At 52.0% G+C, this 14,255-nt stretch overlaps 1 protein-coding gene across 1 annotated transcript in view; it reads left to right on the forward strand.

The window, feature by feature from the left end:
• TG (thyroglobulin) overlaps positions 1 to 14,255 on the forward strand; it is a 244,730-nt gene that overhangs the window by 42,201 nt on the left and 188,274 nt on the right. The window contains exons 20-22 of the mRNA XM_040494469.1: positions 1,260 to 1,484; positions 9,364 to 9,513; positions 13,522 to 13,692. Coding sequence (XP_040350403.1) covers positions 1,260 to 1,484; positions 9,364 to 9,513; positions 13,522 to 13,692 — 546 coding nt within the window. The remainder of the gene's footprint in view (positions 1 to 1,259; positions 1,485 to 9,363; positions 9,514 to 13,521; positions 13,693 to 14,255) is intronic.

Genomic DNA, 14,255 nt, shown 5'->3' on the forward strand with positions numbered 1-14,255 from the left:
CTCTGTCCCAAAAATAAATAAACGTTGAAAAAAAAATTTTTTTAAAAGTACATAAAAATGAACGATGTTCTGTTAGTGGCTTACTACAGTTAAATAATATCACCTGAGTATACTTATGTGGACACTTTTAAATTCTTCTCTTGATTTTCTGGGCACCGACGGGGAGACAGGGGTGAAGCAGGGAAGAGGAGGAGGGTGGCAGTCTGTGTTGGTTTATAATCTGTGTTCTGTGCACTTGTAATTCTAAAACATCTCAGACCAGTGACAGTATTTAAACCCATTATTATACTGTGTAAAGTGGGCAGGTGTGTGGATGGATTGAGAGAGCAAAAGGATCCAAGGAGTGGACTTTGTGATGGTGCCGGGAGCCAGTGTAGACAGAATCCATATCGCCGACCGGAGAGTGGGGAGCCCCCACCCCTGCTCTCCTACCATCCGGTCCAGTGGCCAAACGCCCAAGGTCAGGACTGGCTGCAGCCTGACCTCTGTGCTACCGGGGGGGCTGGGGGTCCCTTTTCATCTTCTTCTGGAAAGACCCAGGGCGATTCAGGTACGTCTGAAGCTGCCAAGAGAGGAGATGCTTATTCCTGGTGTCCATGCTGATGACTGTGGTTTCGGGCCCTGGGTGGGCTTTACAGGAGCCTGCCGGAGCATGGATGTTCATGGCGTGCAGGGATCCGTCCCAGCTCCAGATGTCGTGCTCATCTGGTTTCTTCCTAGGCAATACTTAGGGGTCAACAGCGGGAGGCCGCTTTGGCGTTTAACTAACCACTGCCTCCTGGAGGCTCCGGCTTCTCTTTGAGTGGCCCCATCATACACATCCTCCCTCATAATCGTCACCAACTGCAAGAGAAGCATTGCCAGCCCCATTTTGCAGATGGGGAGACCGAGGCTCAGAGACGGTGGCTTGCCACAGGTTAAGACAGCCGTGTATCTACGTGGTGTGCCTGAAATTTGTGACTGAAGACACGATAGCTCGTACCAGTGGGGATCATACTGATGCCACAGAGATGGCAGGATCCAGAGACCCGGGTTAAAGTCTCAGTAACGCTTCTGACTCCAGTGTGAATTTGGGCCCGTCCGTCCCCTTCTGTGGGCCTCAGTGTCTCCCCCTGTAAAATGAGAAACCCGGCAATGCTTACATCCCCTTTCCCTGTGGACATTCTGGGTGGCTCTGCCCCTTGACACCCCCCCCCCCCCCCGGTCCCGGGCCTTGCAGAGAACAATGTGACATTCCTGCCTCATCGTGTGTCTTACAGAGGAGGCCTTAGTCGGCAAGGATCTCATCGGACGCTTCTCGGATCTGATCCAAAGTGGAGAGTTCCAGCTTTATCTGGATTCCAAGACATTCCCAGCAGACCCCTCCATCTACTTCCTCCAGGGAGACAGCTTCAGCACCTCTCCCAGGACATGGTTTGGGTGCCTGGAAGGATTCCACCAAGTCTTGGCCACCGGCAGTGCCCCTCGGGACCCACCGGGGTGTGGTAGGTCCTTGCCCAGCCCTGGGACTGCTGTTTTCGGACACGCGAGGCTATGAAAAGGGCCACCAGGGCACTGGAGGCGGTCCCTCCGCACCTAGAGAGTGGAGAATCATCCGTTTAGCCGCTCGGCAGGTCTCCCGGTAACCCACCGTGCGTGGGCATGGAGTCATTACCATTAGGTGGTAGCTGAAACCAGAGGCGTGGGTGGCATGGCAGAAGGAACCCCTGATGTTGAGGTGACCCTTCTTCTTCGTTTTTGACCCGCTTGGACTTTGGGGTGCGGGCCCCACTGTCTTTGTGGAGAAGGTTGACGTCCGCCCCGTGCACTCCCCAACATCTCAGTCTGGTTATGGCACCGCGTCACTCACCACCGGGTCCGAGTGGCCACTGATCAGCCCAGGGCTTGACCACCCAGGGGCGGTGGTTTCTGACAGAGGTTTACTGGGGTTGCCGTCCTGGCCTTTACCCCAAGTAGCTTTGGAAGTGGTTTTTTTTTTGAGAACGCAGCTGCACATTCCTTGAACGGGAGCTGCGCGGGTTTCCTGTCGCTACTGCGACAAATCGTCGCAAACTCCGTGCCTTGAAACGGCACACATTTATTACCATACGGTTCCGCAGGTTTGAATTCCTCTCCGGGTCTCCCTGGGCTAAAACCAAGAAGTCAGCAAGGCCTGCCTTCCTATCGGAGGGAAGCTGTTACCTTGACTTTTCCAGCTTCTAGACGTGACGTTGCCCACATTTCTTCCTTCATCCCCAAAGCGACAGTACCATAGTAGCTCTCTGGACGCGCTTCAAATCACACCTCATTGGACTCCCATCTGTCCCTTCTGGGGACCCAGTGGTCACACACAACTGGGCAATCCAGGGCACCCTCCCTATATTAGGGTCAGCCAGTTAGCAACCTTGATTCCGTCTGTGGCCTCAGTTTCCCTCTGCCGTGTAGCCTAACGTGTTTGCGGCACCCACGGATCAGGATGTGGCTGTCTTTTCGGCCTGCTACTTCCAAGGGCTCGCAACGAGAAGTCTTCCTCCCACGTGGCACGAGACAGAGAGGCATTGTTGCGGAGCTGAAGCAAGGGGAGATGTTTCTCAGTTATTTATTTTTCCGTTATTTATATTGGTTCCAACACAAGAACTACATGACTTTTCCTTTTGTGAAGCCCATGCCAAGCTCTAAAGTCCACATTGGATTTAGGTTGCAGCTAATTCTTTTTTTTTTTTTTTTTAAATTTATTATTTATTTTGAGAGGGGGGCGGGGAAGGAGAGAATGAGTAGGGAAGGGGCAGAGAGAGAGCGTGAGAGAGAGAATCCCAAGCAGTGACAGTGCAGGCTTGATCTCACAAACCATGAGATCATGATCTGAGCCGAAATCAAGGGTCAGACGCTCAACCGACTGAGCCGCCCAGCTGCCCCGAGATGCAGCTAAATCTTAACACAGAAGCCAGAAACGCACCCGGTTCACTCACTGCTGATATTTACAGAGGGTTTTGTAGTTTACGAGGCACTTTCACAGCTATTTACTGCTCACAGTGGCCCCCAGTGACCGGCCATTCTGCCATTTGACAGATGAAGGGGTTGAGGCTCAGATGAAAGGAGATGCAGCATCTCTAGGGTCCAGGGCAGGGCCGACTCAAAGGAGGGACTCGGGTTCGTGGAACCAGTTGGCTGTGCCTGAGTAACCCAAGGTCCTCTGGGGCCAGAACCCCGGCTCTTCCTACCTCACAGAGCTGCCCAAACAGAAAGGATGAGAAGTAGGAGCAGGGGTGGAAGGTGCCCCCTGCCAGGGTGGGTGAAGCAGAGTCATAGTGACTGAGGCATTCAGAACACCCACCACTGTGTTCTTGGACTGACCGTGAAGAACCCGGCATCTACTGCCAAGGGCACGCGTGTGTGGGGGGGGGCTGTGTATGGAGGAGCAGGGGCAGGAGTCTGATTTTGTGGTCACCCAGGTAGTGCTGGGAAGGGGGTCTGGGAACCCCATCTGGGTGCACATCCTGGAGCGTGGAGCCCAGGGGTGGAGGGAAAGGACATGGGACAGGCTGGTCAGGGGCCAGGTCACAGGGCTGTAGTCTGGCTCTGCCTTTACATTCCCTCCCAGGGCCCGTTCCCTGCATGTAACAGAAAGCGCTGGTCCAGAAATAGGATCCTAAGTTTCCTTCTAGGGAACTCTATTGATTATTAGATTATTACTTCCTGCCTGACAGGATGGGTAGCCCAGCTCCACTGGGAGGAAGGAGGGGAAGCTGAGTTCAGAGCTCAGCAGTCTTGTCTGAGGGATGTCAACCAGTGGGGGCCACAACTCAGCGTGGCTTCAGAGAGACTGGGAACCCCAGGGTGGCCTGGAAATTCGACTGAATGACAGGTTCTTCTGGGCTACATTTGCTGCAAGACAGGAGTTGGCCAGTTTCTTCTATAAAGGGCCGGAATGCAAGTATTTTTAGGCTTCGCAGACCCTATGGCTTTTGTCTCGATGACTTATCTCATCCATTGTAGGGATAAAAGCATGGCTGTATTCCTTTTTTAATTATTTTTTATTAAAATTTTTTTTAATGTTTTTATTTATTTTTGAGAGAGAGCAAGACAGAGGGCAAGCAGGGGAGGGACAGAGAGAGGGGGAGACCCAGAATCCAAAGCAGGCTCCAGGCTCTGAGCTGTCAGCACAGAGGCTGATAATGGGGCTCGAACTCACGAGCCACGAGATCATGACCTGAGCCGAAGTTGGACGCTCATCCGACTGAGTCACCCAGGCACCCCGCGTGGCTGTATTCTAATAAAACTTTATTTGCTATGCAGAAAGGTGAGCTGAATTTGGCCCACGGGCTACAGGTTGCCAATCCTAACTTTAGATAAACCTACATTCTGTTTCTCAGCCGCTGTAGCTTTTCGTGACTCAGAAGAATTGTCGATCATGCCATGCAGCCCTACCTCCTCACTCCAAATAGTTAGAAAGGTCTGGAATGGAATTCACGAAAATCCAGCCCTGGGAGCCCTGGATTTTCTCCCGTACTGATGACAATATCTATTTGTTATTGAACTTCTAATACATGCTGGGGCCTCATTGGGTTTCTCCGGTCTAGAGGGCCAGGTACTATCAATCCCATTGTCTGGATGAGGCAGCCAGCCGCATAGAGTTAGGAGTATTGGGAGACTGCTCTTTTTTTTATTTTTATTTTATTTATTTATTTATTTAAAAAAAATTTTTTTTTTCAACGTTTATTTATTTTTGGGACAGAGAGAGACAGAGCATGAACGGGGGAGGGGCAGAGAGAGAGGGAGACACAGAATCGGAAACAGGCTCCAGGCTCTGAGCCATCAGCCCAGAGCCCGACGCGGGGCTCGAACTCACGGACCGCGAGATCGTGACCTGGCTGAAGTCGGACGCTTCACCGACTGCGCCACCCAGGCGCCCCCTTGGGAGACTGCTCTTTGACGTCAGGTGGAGCTGGGTTCGAGTCCTTGCTCCGACACTTTCTCTGTGTGGGTTCTTGAGACATCACTTACCCTCATGAGGCATCCTCTGAAGAAGAGGGATGATAACACCTGTTTCCTGGGGGTTGTGGTTTGCCTGGCATGATGCAGTCAGTGCGCCTCTTCCTACCTGGTGGCCTCTCAACGAATGGCCTTTTTCGTTGACCACACCGGGATCTGAACCCAGCTCTCCTGATTCCCGATTCTTCGTCCCCTGCCTCACACTGCTGTCTTCTCAACAAGGGGGTTCTTTGTGAAATCATGCCCTTGGGTCCTTGCAGCTCCTCTAACTGGCCCTTTCTCCTTCTGAAGCACATCTGGGACACAGCTGTGGGGCTACAAGCAGAGCATTGTCCTGGGGAGATGAAGCCGGGTTTCTGTGTATCGTTTCCGGGGAAGGCTAATCTGCATGATCCCCTCGGAGGGCAGTGACTGGGGGCTGGTGGGGGCTGGGGGTGGGGAGCCTCCACCTCCTGTGACTCACGCAGGCCTGGCGGCTCTTACCCCGGGAACAAATCCTGCAGAGGAGGCCTGGGCTCTGTTTGCAGCTTCGACGGGGTCAGTTATGTCCCCCCTCTTGCCTCAAGGCCAACCACGCGGCTTCCCTTCAGAATTACCTGCTGGCAACTTCCATATCCGTTTGGTCCAGTAAGGAGAATGTCAGAGAAATTGTCCAGGTTTTCCGTTCTCCATTCTGGACCACATTAACTTTCATTCACTACAAGTCCTTCGAACAGAGCTCCTTCTCTATGGGTGTTTTTTCCCCCCGAAGTAACATGTTACGTCTTGTTTCCTTCCTCTTCCCTTCTTCCCTCTTCCTGCCTTCTTCCCATCTATGGTATCCATCCATCGAAGCTTGCAAAGCATACCTAGGTGTTAAGCCCCGGGTTTCGTAGTCATGGAAGCAAAGGCCAGAACTGCACTCTCAAAGAACTGACAATCCAGGTGGGGAGAGAGAAATGAAAAGCCAGCTAGGTGTCAGTGAGAAAGGCTTCTCCCTCCCTGTCCGGGCGGGTCAGGGAAGGCTCGCTGGGATGCCAGGTGCGTCGGAATCGCTGCTCAGGGAAGAGCAGGCAAGGAGTGGGGTGTGCACGCGTCTGTGTGTGCATGCGTGTGCGCGTGTGCATGTGTGTGCCTGTGTGCTGAGGGTGCTACCGTGCGGAAGGGCATTCCGGAAGTGGAGGTTAGCGCAAGGAGTCACGAAGCTGTGGCCGAATGATGACAGAGTCGGTGGTCTGTATGGCTGGAGAGTGGGGTGTGTGGGGATATGGCGGCTCTCAGAGAGAGAGGCAGGAGCCAGGGAGGGAGAGGCCGGGGCCGGCCAGGGGTGGCCTGCTGGGGGTGCCGGGGAGAATTCCAGGCCGGAGAGTGACGGGGCCAGGCGCGGGGTGGAGCGGAGCGAGCTGAGGGCGTGAAGGGCTGTTACACTTCCTCGCGGATACTTTTCGTCAGCAGAGGCATGGCTGTCATGGTTGGGGGCCCGTGGGGACAGGGTGATTGGAGGGATGGCCTGACCCGGAAGCTTGGTGAAGCCCTCGAATTCCAGTAGGCCAGACTGTCTCCTCTTATGAAGGAGGGCACCGAGACCAAAGGAGTTTCTGACGATTTCGTGGAGGGAGTTAATTGAAAGATGGGTGCCAACTTGTTGCTGTGGACGGAGGGGTCTTGGAGAGCCCACGCCTGCCGGGGGAGGGGGGAGGCTATCGAGCCTCACTCTGACCTGAGCACGGCGTTCCCGTGGGTGGAAAGGCTTTGACGGCACAGGCAGAGAGAAGCAGGACGCGGGTTCCTCGAGCATCGTCGTGAGGCCTGCAAGTGGCTGAGCTTACAATGAAAGTGAGTCCCCGCTCTCTCCTTCTGCCCCCCACCCACCCCTCGGGTTGGGAGGCCCGGCAGCTGGAACCGGTGGGAGAGGCTTTGTTTTCCCTTAGCGATGAATTCGGAGACCACTTGAAAAAATAGTCCGCGTCCTCGGCTTAAAATACTCGAGATGATCAGGGACCTGACTCATAGGAGTAATGAAACCCCACTGTCTGGGGGAGGGGGTTAATTGCTCAGGGGCAGACCGGAAAACACACCGTTCGGTTTCCAAGATGTGCCCTGAGTTTCTGATTTAGTCAGACGTGCCGGGCGTGTGTGCGTGAGAGAGAGATGGCGGTTGAGTCAACATTGGCTCCACGTCCCACACGTTCGCGCTCACTTTTTTTGTGGAGGGAAGGTGCTCGAACTGGCGGATGGAGAGAAGGCTTTGGTTTTTAGGGAAGGGGGCTCAAATGCACCTCTTTCACCTTATCGCCCGGCCCACTTTGACCTTGAGCTTCAGTTTTTTCCAGTCTAGAAAGAGGATGGTACCTTTCTTAGAGGATCGTGGCACCACGCTTGGTGTGACGTGTAATTTTACCTTACCTCCCCACAGCCCTTTGCATGAAGCATGCCAGGGAGTCATGCACGAATGTCTCGAGGCTCAGCTTCCTCATCTGCGACATGAGGGTAAAACACCGACTCACGGGTGTGCTGTGGTTATGGCCATGAAGCCCACAGCAGAGTGCCGGGCCCAGAGAAGGGGTCCCAAGAGCAGACAGGCTTCCGGCTCTCGCCTTCACTGGGTAACAGCTCGCTTCTTCTGGAAGTCATTTGGCAAACTCCTGGGAACGCAGCCCAGAACCAAGAAAGAAAGCAACAAGAACCTCTTTTCTCCCCACCCCTTCTCTGAGCCATCAGTATCAGTGTGGCCAAACTTACGCATTTTCCTAAGCTAGAGCTCCTGGACCCTAACAACTCTTGGGAGATATGCGTCTCTCTAGTTGGGGTTTCTGGTTCCTCAGCCCAGATCGTAGTAGAGGAACAGATGAGAAAGGACTAGAAATGTGAGAATCAGAGGGGGCAGAAAGCACTGAGAATCTGCAGATTAACAGGGTAGCACAGGGAGGCGAGGAACGAGGCCAGTGAGGCCTCCAGGGGGCGTGATGTACGGAGGCCTCCCTCTCAGGGTCATACTTGGTATTTCTGAGTAAATCAGAAACCCCACAACCCGACAGCGAGGGCCTCCGTGAATCCTGTGCCCTGGGTGTCTCACCTCACCGTGGTCCCAGATCTGAGCAACACCATCGATGACCAACCGGCAGGGAGAGGCCGCATGAGTCTAATGAGAGGGTGCTGAATTGTTGAAATTGCCCTGTTTGGACAGCGTGGATATTGAGGCTGGCCGATGTCAAGGAAGGACTCCCTCGAGTATAAAAATAATGATGGGTGGGAGAGTGGGGGAGATTGTTGATGGGGATCAAGGAGTGCACATGCCATGATGAGCCCCAGGTGATGCAGGGACGTGCTGAATCACCAGATCGTACATCTGCAACTAATATAACACTGTAGGTGAACTCACTGGAATTAAAAATGAAAAACAAAATAGCGACCATTTGTTGAGTGTATATGAGTCTGGCATTATGATCATCATTACATTCCAACGGGATCGTATTATTAATACCTTTCACAGAGGAGAAAATGGAGCCTCCGGGAAGTCCATAGTCATTTAGGTATCACGGGGAGAGGGACCTGAGCCAATCCTTCTAACCCCCAAGCTTGCACCCCAGGCTGCGCCCCACCATGCCCTCCAGTTAGGGCAGCATTCCCATGGCAACTGAGCGATGGACCCTCATCTTTCAAGTTGTTCCCAAACCTCGTCTCAGGCCAGTCTTCCCTTTGTCTGCTAAGGTCTAGCTTAGTTGCTGGCTTTGTCTGGCTGTTTTCGTTCTGTTCCTTGACTAATCCGAACTCCTGCCTCAGGACTTTTGCACTTGCTGTCATCTCTGCTTTGAATACTCTTTGGCTCTTTGCCCAGGGTGCTCCCCATCATTTGGTGTCAAGCATCACCTCTCAGAGGGCCTTCCTCACTGACGTACACTCCTCTTCTGCCTCGCTTTACCCACATTTGAAGTTCTCGTCGGACAGCCTCTTATCCTACTAGCCCGTCAGCTCCTGAAGGGCCAGAGCCTCGTCTACCCTTCCCACAGCTTACCCTCGACTCTGAGGGTCTGACACATTGCAGATTCTCACTGGGCACTTGTTCAGTGAGTGAGCTTTTGTCCTGCTGCTGGGATTTCACATGGCCTGTGTGTTCCGAGGTGACACCTGTAAAGCCAGAATCTCTTCTTTGTTTCCTTAAAAAGTTTTTTTAACATTTTAATTTTATTTTTGAGTGACAGAGTGTGAGTGGGGGAGGGGCAGAGAGAGAGGGAGACAGACTCTGAAGCAGGATCCAAGCTCTGAGCTGCTGGCACAGAGCCCGACGGGGGGCTGGGACCCACAAACCGTGAGATCATGTCCTAAGCTGAGGTCGGACGCTCAACCGACTGAGCCCCCCAGGCGCCCCCAGAATCTTTTCTTTAACATCATTTCTCTGTTTCTCTTTTCCAGTCAAGTGTCCTGAGGGAAGTTACTTTCAGGAGGAGATCTGCATCCCCTGTCCCGTCGGATTCTACCAAGAACAGGCAGGCAGCGTGGCCTGTGTCCCATGTCCCAGGGGCAGGACGACCGTTTCTGCTGGAGCTTTCAGCCACACTCACTGTAAGTGTCGCCAGGTCCCCGCTTGAAAGAGAGTCCCTGCCATGCAATGGGGACACAGCAGGGTGGTTCAACCTTGGCCCTGTTGAAATCTGGGGACAGAAAATTCATTCTGGGGACCGTGTTCTGTGTGGCAGGATGTTTATTTAGCAGCATCACCGACCCTTACTTGCTAGATGCCGATAGCATATCCCCTCCCAGTTACGACAAGCAAACATGTCTCCAGATGTTGCCAAGTGTCTCTTGGAGGGGGACACAATTGCTGGCCGTGGAGACCCAGTGGGTGCAGAGCATAATGATCAAAGGGGCACCACCTCCGTATGCCTGTACCCTGCCAGGATCTGGGTCAGATGGCTTAAATCCTATCAAATCCCCTTCTGTGTAAATATTATTGGCCCAACTTTTGCGTATAAGAACTCTAAGGCTCAGAGAAGTAATTTAGCCAGAGTCCCTCCCCTAGTAAGTGGCATAACCGGCCTTTGATGTTGGCATTGTCTGCTTCTGAAACTTCTGATTTTTGTAAGCCAAGCTTATCAGATTGAGAAATGGAAGAAATTTTCCACCCACAGTCATTACCAGTCATTATAACTGTGTGGCTCACATTCCCTTTCTGGCCCTATAACTTTGTCAGGACCGTCGGTACGTGTGGCCTTCCCATATGTCATGTGATTTCACTCGGCCTACGTGATAGTCACCTAGGTGTTGTTGGGTTTTTCCTCGCAAGGGCGCACAGCTCGCCTCGTTGTGCATCTGAAACTGTGTCAACGCGGAGCAAACCATTAATGTTTTAGATCTGAATAGATTTTAGAATTCTAAAATGATTAATTGAAAGAGACCAAGTCAACTTCCCTGGTAAGGGCAGTTTCTTTTCTTTTTTTTTTTTAATTAAAAAAAATGTTTATTTATTTTTGAGAGAGGGAGAGGCAGACTGCAAGCAGAGGGAGGGGCAGAGAGAAAGAGACACAGAATCCGAAGCAGGCTCCAGGCTCTGAGCTGTCAGCACAGAGCCCGACGCGGGACTCGAACCCACGAACCGTGAGATCATGACCTGAGCCGAGGTCGGCCGCTCAACCGACTGAGCCCCCCAGGCACCCCCAGGGCAGTTTCTTTAGGAGAGAAGTGGTAATAGTGTGATAATTCTAAGACAACCAGAGGGATTTTATAGACTAGGAGTCTGACATTGCTCCTAGACATTAAACTCTTCACCAGGAAGGCAGAGTGTCCCTGACGTCTGGGCATCACCCTCAGCTTGGACGCATTGATTCAGCCATGGATTTGAGATGAATTGAAGTGTTATCACAGTGCTGGAGGAAGGCTTTCTTACAAAGGGATCGATGCGATGTGTTGATCCTTGTTTATGGGAGCGGGGGGCACTACAGAAATGACAGAGAGCAGAGGAGAAACCTGAAGTTTGACACCAGCCAGACCCAGGTTGGTTCCCGCCCCCGCCCTGGAACTATGACCAAGGCCACGCCTCCTTCTTTCTCTGAATGTCAACTTCCTTATTAATTAGATGGGGCCGATGATACCCCACTCATAGGGTGCTTATAAACCATGTCTTAGTTCCAGTTGCTACATACAAATTACCATAGACGGGTGGTGGCAGCAGCTAACGTTTATTTCTTATGGTTCTGGAGGCAGGAAGTCCAAGATCGAGGTACCAATATGGTCAGGTTCTTGGCGAGGGCCCTCTTCCTGGCTATGTCCTCACGTGGCTTTTCCTTGGTGCATACATACAGAGTGAGGGATCTCCTGTGTCTTCCTCTTTTTATTTATTTATTTTTTTATTGTTTTTTTTTTTTCAACGTTTATTTATTTTTTTGGGGACAGAGAGAGACAGAGCATGAATGGGGGAGGGGCAGAGAGAGAGGGAGACACAGAATCGGAAACAGGCTCCAGGCTCTGAGCCATCAGCCCAGAGCCTGATGCGGGGCTCGAACTCACGGACTGCGAGGTCGTGACCTGGCTGAAGTCGGACGCTTAACCGACTGCGCCACCCAGGCGCCCCTAAAAAAAAGATTTTTAAAGTAGCCTTTGTAATCTCTCTACTAAATGTTGTAACTAATCAATGGTTAGTGCTATAACTAATAGTCTTACTATATAGAAAATTAGATGTTCTCAAGTCTCTGGGCTGCCATGAAAGAACATTTTTGAACCTACTTCCCAGCCCTGGAGAACCATGTCAAGACATTCTCTTTCGGTATCATTCATCAAAAATGTATTAAGCACTCTTTTTTGTGCCAAGTTTTTTTACTGGGTATATAGGAGACAAGTGATGGTAATTTCCTTGTCCTCAGGGAGTTTAGAGTCTGATAGGAAAAGAACATAACGTTTGATTAATAATATGATGTGTGTAATTAATAATATAATGGACATGTATGTTATATGATCTTGTCGTAGCTAGCACTGCATCTTGAAGGACAAGCGGGCATTAGCCATGGGGCAGGTGGAGAAGGGGCTTCTGGGCAGAAGAAATAGCTGAAGGTTAGGAATAGAGGTATTCATCCATGGATTCAGGTAGTATTTATTGACTGGGTTGTTTGGAGGAGGTTCCGGTACCCAATTCCAGTGTGTGTGTGTGTGTGTGTGTGTGTGTGTGTGTGTGTGTAGGGGGTAGTTTCCCCAGACCAGCAATAAGCAATCTGGACATGATCCTCTCAGAGACAGTACCAGATCCCACAGGTTGAGACCCCACTGCCCCCATCCCCAGTCGAAAGCCCAGGTTACTACCTGTGCTTCTGAGGAACAAGTTACACACTGGACGTTCCAACAACCCCCTCGGGCACCGGTCCTATGTCTAGATTGTTACCTGTACTTCCGACCAGCTGACTCTAAGTCAGAGGTTCCCATGGCCTCCTCCTTGGGTGTGACTAATTTGCTAGAGCGCCTCCCAGAACTCACCGAAATTACCAGTTTGTTATAACAGGATATAACCGAGGAACAGACAGGTAAGAGATGCACGGGACATGGTCGGGGGGCGGGGGGGGGGGAAGGGGCGGAGCTCCCATGCCTCTCCAGGTGCACCGCTCTCCCCCACCTCTCACGTGTTCACCAACCCGGAAGCTCTCAGAGCCCCATCCTTTTGGGGTTTTATGGACGTTCCATTACATAGGTGAGCTTGATTAAATCATTGGCCGTTGGTGATTGGAGGTCAGGGAGAGGGACCGAAAGCTTCAGTGCCGTAATCACATAGTTGCTTCTCCTAGCAATCAGCCTCCATCCTTAAGAGCCATCCCAAAGTGACCTCTATACTGTAACAAAAGACACCTTTATCGCTTTCACCACTTAGGAAATGCCAGGAGATTTAAGGGGCTTTGTGCCAGAAACGAGAGGAAGGCCAAATATATATTTCTTACTACAAATCCCGGTATTACAGTGCGGGAGCTCATGTCCTATGTCAGACCCTGAGCAAGGCACTGGGATCCAATAAGGAACAAAACCAGATCAGGTCCCTGCCGGCCTGGAGCTTCTACTGAGGGGGAGGCGGATAGTTCATTCACACAGACAGATGGAAATAATAACCACGGTCCAGCAGCGAGGAGAGGTGTGGGTGGATGGGAGTGTGTAACGGTCGGATATCGGAAGCCTGGGGCTTCCCTGAGGAAGTGAGGATTGAGGGGAGGGCTGATAGGCAGTGAAGGGGTATCCCATTGAAGCTGGAGGAGAACGAGCACCAGGAGGTGGAGCCCCGGGAGCAGAGCCTGTGTTTGGGATATGGTGTTCGGTATCCGCAAGAGGGAGTGCCCCGGGCACTGAATGCCGTGTGCCCTGTGGAGACACAGAGCGCGTGGAGTGAGACAGGTGGAGCCAGATCGCAGGGTCTTAGTGGCCCAACAGGGGGCCTGGACAAGATCCTTTGACCAAAGGGTGGGAACCCTGAAGAGTTTGACGCTGGAGGGTGTCTGCATCCGTCACTTGGACATGCGATGTCAACGACAGGCAGTCTGGGGGCCCCGAGGGCAGGGGTCCCAGAAGCACGTCGGTGATGGTACATCTGTCTCTCCGTTTCAGGTGTCACTGACTGTCAGAAGAGTGAGGCGGGCTTGCAGTGCGACCAGGACGGCCAGTACCGAGCCAGCCAGAGGGACAGGGGCAGCGGGAAGGCCTTCTGCGTGGACAGCGAGGGACGGAGGCTGCTGTGGTCGGAAACGGAGGCCCCACTCTCGGAATCCCAGTGTCTGAGTATGTGCTGGGAGTTATATCAGCCACGTACCTGGGGAGAGGGCATGTGCTCTCAAGGGCTTTCTAGAAAGGGAGAGAAGTAGGAGATGCATTTGTCTCCAACATTTTATTTTGCAAATTTTTAATCTACGTGGGAGTTGAAAGAATAGTAAGATGAATAAATAAATACCTGTCACCTAGATCCAAAAAAGTTAGCATTTTCCACTTCCTTTTTCTTTCTTTCTCTCCCTCTCTATTTTTGATCCTTGGAAAGCAAATTTCAGACATCATGCAACCTCACCCCTAAATACTTCAGTGTGTGTGAGCCATGAATTTTAAAATAATTCACGAGCTGAGTTTCCTTTTCCTGTGGGTGCTGTGCCTCTGCAAAGCTGGTCAGCTTTTCTCTCTCAGCTGGATGTTGTAGGAAGACCTGAGTGCCGGTCCCGATTCTGTAACTTACCTGCTGGGTGACCCAGAGCAAATTGCTCAACCTCTCTCTGATCCTCAGTCACCCCAGCAGCCTCCTGCCTGCCGCCTGGGACACTGTCAGGGTCAACAAAACCATCCTAGGAGGACAACCA

The sequence above is a fragment of the Herpailurus yagouaroundi genome, unplaced genomic scaffold, assembly GCF_014898765.1.
Source record: "Herpailurus yagouaroundi ecotype Mexico unplaced genomic scaffold, PumYag 186, whole genome shotgun sequence".
In the NCBI taxonomy this organism is placed as follows: domain Eukaryota; kingdom Metazoa; phylum Chordata; class Mammalia; order Carnivora; family Felidae; genus Herpailurus; species Herpailurus yagouaroundi.